At 36.3% G+C, this 5,211-nt stretch overlaps 1 protein-coding gene across 1 annotated transcript in view; it reads right to left on the reverse strand.

The window, feature by feature from the left end:
• Iqub (IQ motif and ubiquitin domain containing) overlaps positions 1 to 5,211 on the reverse strand; it is a 111,588-nt gene that overhangs the window by 99,305 nt on the left and 7,072 nt on the right. Inside the window, exon 2 of the mRNA XM_023703433.1 lies at positions 1,135 to 1,544. Within this exon, the coding sequence (XP_023559201.1) occupies positions 1,135 to 1,544 (410 nt within the window). The remainder of the gene's footprint in view (positions 1 to 1,134; positions 1,545 to 5,211) is intronic.

The following is a 5,211-nucleotide window of genomic DNA, read 5'->3' on the forward strand; positions in this document are numbered from 1 at the left end:
CTTATTCCACTGAGTCATCTCCCCAGCCCCTGTTATTTTTTTTTTTTTTTTTTTTTTTTTTTGTACCAGGAATTGAACTCACCACCTGCCACTTGCCAGGCAGGCCATGTGCTGCTGAGCTATATCCCTGGCTGCATATCTTCATTCTTTACTTTTGGGAATAGACCACTCAAAAATAAACTACCCATTGCATTCAAAAGCTACATTTGACTAGCCAAACTATGTTGCTGTTGTTATTGTTAATAGCTGGTGTTCTCTACATTGTGGGTGGAAACTGTCTTAAAACTCATAAATAAGGAGGAAAAGAAAGGATGAGTTAAAGGTTTTCTGTGTAAACACCTTATTCTTGTTTTCCCTTCTTTGTTAACAAGAAGGCAATAGTGACCACTATGTGCTACCAAGTATTGCTTGGTGAATGCCTTTAAAACTAATCTACAATGAAAGATAGCAATGATTTTTCCAAAGCTAAATACAAACTCAACACAAAACAAACTACAGTCCTATGTAAAAGCCACTTGTCCGGTGCAGTAGACCCTGACTAAAACACTACAAAAATCAAGAATCAAGCTCTCATCCCACCGCTTGCTAGCGATGTACAACAGTTAACTCCAAATTGGCGTGCAACGGGATTCCAATGAAACCAAAGCATCTGTCCACCATTTTCTAAGGTCTCTGAGTGATTTTACGTGTTTGGTACAGGGTCTTACTACAGAGCTCGGACTTGTAGTGATCCTCCTGTTTTCAGCCTCCCCCGGGCTGGGATTACAGGAGTGCACCATCATGCCTAAACTCATCTCAGCAATTTTAAAGGCTTTTTTTTAAAAAAAAAAAAATATAAAAATCTGAATGTAAAATTTAATAATGATCATTTCTTGAGGAGGAATAGACAGTGTGGGACACAATTTTTCACAGATATTCAATAGATTCAAATGGTGAAACCACAGGAGTCTGGTGAATAAGAGAACAGGAAAATAGTGATAGATAGATAGATAGATAGATAGATAGATAGATAGATAGATGATAGATAGATAGATAGATAGATAGATAGATAGATAGATAGATAGATAGATTAGATAGATAGCATCCATTTATTAAAAAGGGAAAATAAAATCTCCTCTCTTTTCTGAGTAATACCTGTTGTTGAAGAATCTTCAACTGGTATTTGCAAATTCTGCTTTATAGCTCTTATTTTATCCAGGAAAGTCAGATTTTCATCGCTTAGGTTCTCCTTGTCTGACTCCATGGCAGGCTGCTCTTTCTCATGGCTCAGAGAACCGGAAGCTTGTCGTGGGGACACAGCCTTTTCCACAAGTTGTTCTTCACTGGACTCCAGACTTGTAGCACTCTGGTAATCATGCTCTTCAGATGTTTCTTGACTCCTACTCAACTGTTCTGCTTCAGACCCATTTTCTTCAGTTGGTTCTGACTCTTCCAGTATCTCTAACGGAAGTGGGATATTGACAATATCAATCGCATCATCACTTTCTTCTGTTGAGTCAACTATATCTCGAATATCCAATGGTTCCTCTTGGTCAGACATTTTCCTAAGTTAAGAAAAGTAAATACATTCATTACATACATAAGGGTTTCTAAATCAAATATCAAATTCTTGCTGGTATAGAGTGATGTACACAAATTAATATAATGTTGCTCATTATTTCTCAATTATTGATTATCAAATTAATGGTAATGTTAAAAACATTGGTGAATTTTTAGAACATGAAGTAAAATAACTTCAAAATAAGAATATTGAGAACAATGTTCTATGAAGAATACATGGAAAAAATACTTGAATATATTTTTACTCATATTTACTCCAAGAAATATGTCAGAATAAATGTACTTTTCAGAGGTACTCTTTTCTGAGTATAAGACTGATACAGATGTATACTGCTGATATTAAAAATTATTAGAAACTTCAGGAATCAGCCAGCCTACCAGTAGCTGTTCCTTAGCTGCAACAGAGCCTTTGCGTTAGCTCTGTGCCCATACGTTCCGGCACAGATCTCCAATGACCTACACCCACAAAAACAAGCCAATGTGAATTCAAGGAGCCCAAAGAGGAGCAACAGAAGCTGGCAGCCACGAAAGTGGGGCAGGGGAGATGCCCCTGAGCTTGCATTTCTATGACAACAGCAAGGGGAAGATTAGACCTGGAAAGATGAGTAAGATGAAAATGCTATGTCTGAGGCTTCTGATTTGATCATAACATTGGGGGTGGGGGGAGACATAGAGAGACAGAGACACAGAGAGACAGAAAGACAGTCAAAGACAGAGACAGAGAGAGACCAACAGAAAGAGACAAAGAGAGTGCAAGATAGCATCCGTAACCAATTGAGATATCTGACTACCAGAAAACAAAATTTTGAAAAAGGAATATCTGAAATAAGACTACATAATTTTTTAAATGGATTTAGTACAGGATCTACAGGCTTTCAATACACAGATCAGACTTGTAGTGATTCTCCTGTTTTCAGCCTCCCACGCACTGGGATTATAGGCACCTGCACCACCATGCCCAGTCTCAGTCACTATCTCAGAGCACGCTGGGGCATGGGGCTGGCACGGCACACCAGGGATGGAACCCAGTCACTGTGCTCTGCCTAAGCAGGCGCTTTAATCCTCTGAGCCATCTGGCTGGCCCAAAAATACATAATTGTTGAACTCAATGAATAAGCTAGAAGGCATTCGAAAGAGCTGAAGAGAGGATTAGTCAACTAAGAGAAAATCCTTTATATTAAATGCTGCAAAGAGATTATGATACAAAAATATGAGTGATAAAGAACTATGATGAAGAGAAAAAAGTCTAGCATATGGTTTTGCTATGTCTTAGCAAGCAAAGAATGGCTGTGTATTCTTAAAAAGCAACAAAGACTATGTAACACAGATTGAATGTAGCCTGGGAAGCCTAAAAATGGCCTTTTCAGAGAATTTTTGTCAGCTTCTGATCTAGCATATGTCAAATTAAAGTTCCAGAAGAAGAAAATAAAATTATGGGGGAAAATATTTTAAAAGAAAATGACTGAGAATTTTTCAAAAGTAAGAGAATGTGTACATCCACAAATCACAAATAAGTCTACATACCTAATAAGAGAAATAAAAACAATTCATCACCACACACACTATAATAAAATTACAGCAAACCAAAGACAGAGTGCTGAGGGCAACCAGTGGTAAAAAAAAAAATACGTGTATCTGTTGTTTGGGATTATTTTAATTTGCTGACATGAATGTAAAGAAAAGTGACTTCAGGCTTATTTTCAGAAAAACAGAAGCAAAGCCAAGAAAAGACTAGATGAAAGAAAATAATCACCAATGTAGAATTATACATGTAGAACGATGATTCTTCAAGAAAGAAAAACCAAAAAACATCCATATGTTATCACAAAAATATCTGCTCTAATGGAAATTCTAAAGGATATATTTACAATAAGAAAAATGATTCTAAACTGAGACCTGGAGAGGAAGGAAAGATCAACATATAAAGCCACTCATATACAGATAAAGTTAAACAAATATTGTCAGTACAGAATTATCATAAAGGGCTGGGGAGATAGCTCAGTAGAATAACTGCTTCCCTTGCAAGCACAAGGGCCTGAGTTCAATCCCCAGTTCTGCCAAAAAAAAAAAAAATTATACAAAATCAAAATAGTAGGGGAAAGAGACCACTACATAGTCATACATCAACAAATTGAAAAAAACTAAAAGAAATGGGTAATTTGCTAGAAGTGCACAAGTACCAAAGAAACAGAAAACCTGATGGCACTAATATGAGTAAGGAGAGTAAACTAGTAATTGAGCTCTTTCAAAAAAGAAAAACCCAGAACTAAAAGGGCTCATGGAAGAATTAAAATCTTTCTTAAACTTTACAAAACATTAAGTTAGGAAATACTTCAAAACTTACTTTAGAGAGCCAATAATATACTGAAAATGAAATCAGATAAGAAAATTACAAGTCAAATCTATAGGAACATTGATGCAAAAAATCCTCAGCAAATACAGGTTGAACTTCCTATTCCAAAAAGTCAAAATTGAAAGTGCGACTAAATCTAAGCTTTCATTTATTCTAAAATCTGAAAAAACTTAAATTTCGAAACACTTCTGTTCTCTTTTGTAAAACAAATACTCCACCTGTGTTAGCAAAGTGGATTCAACAGTATTTATTTATTTATTTATTTATTTCATTAGTACACCTTTGTACTAATTCATACAACTTACAGTCATCTTGGGGAGTGATTACATGCACATATTACAGCAGCTTCTTTTTTAAAAAATCCCAGTCCCCTTTCTTCTTCCTCCCTCCTCCCCTCTCCCTCTTCCCCTTTACTTCCCCAATCCCTTTGTTTACACTTGCTATTCTTTGTCTTAGTTCTTGGTAGGACACACAGTGTCTACATTAATTGAGGCTGTTAGGTTCCAATACACAGCCCATCTTTATTCTTATTTCCTCTTCCCCTCGTCCTCACCCTTCATCCTTGTGTCCTTGGGCCACTTGCCTCTTGCAAGATGTCTGCCCCTTGTCCCTTTCTATCAACCTTTCTCATTCTCTTTGTACTGTGCCTCATTCAATGAAAGACACCATACAGCATGTAAGCTTGTGTGTCTGGTTTATTTCACTCAACATTATATTTCCAGGTGCATCCATTTTCCTACAAATGCCTCAGATCTATCATTCTTTATAGTTGATGAGTATTTCATTATATATAGATACAACATTTTTTACCCAATCATCTGTTGATGAGTATCCAAGCTATTTCCAGGATTTAGTTATTACAACAGCACTTTCCAAAGCCTCATTCAACATAATCAAGTAGAAATTACTCTTGGGATGCTAGGATGTTTCAATATATACACATCAATAAATATACAGGTTTTGAGTTCAATCCCCAGTTCCGCCAAAAAATCAAAAAATTAAAAAATACATGTTTACTATTACTATTAACAGAATCAAGGCCAAAAAGCATATGATTATGTCAGCAGTATTTGACAAAATTCAACATGTTTTTATGATGAACATTTCAATAAATCAAGCATAGAAAGAATGTACCTCAGTATATCTAAGAGAAGCTACCTAATGAAAAGCTCACAGCTAGTCTATTCAGTGGTAAAATGTTGAATGCCTTGCCTCAAAGATCAGGAATGAGCCACGGATACCCTCTCTTACCACTTCTATTCCACATCGTCACACACACACACACACACACACACACA

Source organism: Octodon degus, unplaced genomic scaffold, assembly GCF_000260255.1.
Source record: "Octodon degus isolate 3935 unplaced genomic scaffold, OctDeg1.0 scaffold00170, whole genome shotgun sequence".
In the NCBI taxonomy this organism is placed as follows: domain Eukaryota; kingdom Metazoa; phylum Chordata; class Mammalia; order Rodentia; family Octodontidae; genus Octodon; species Octodon degus.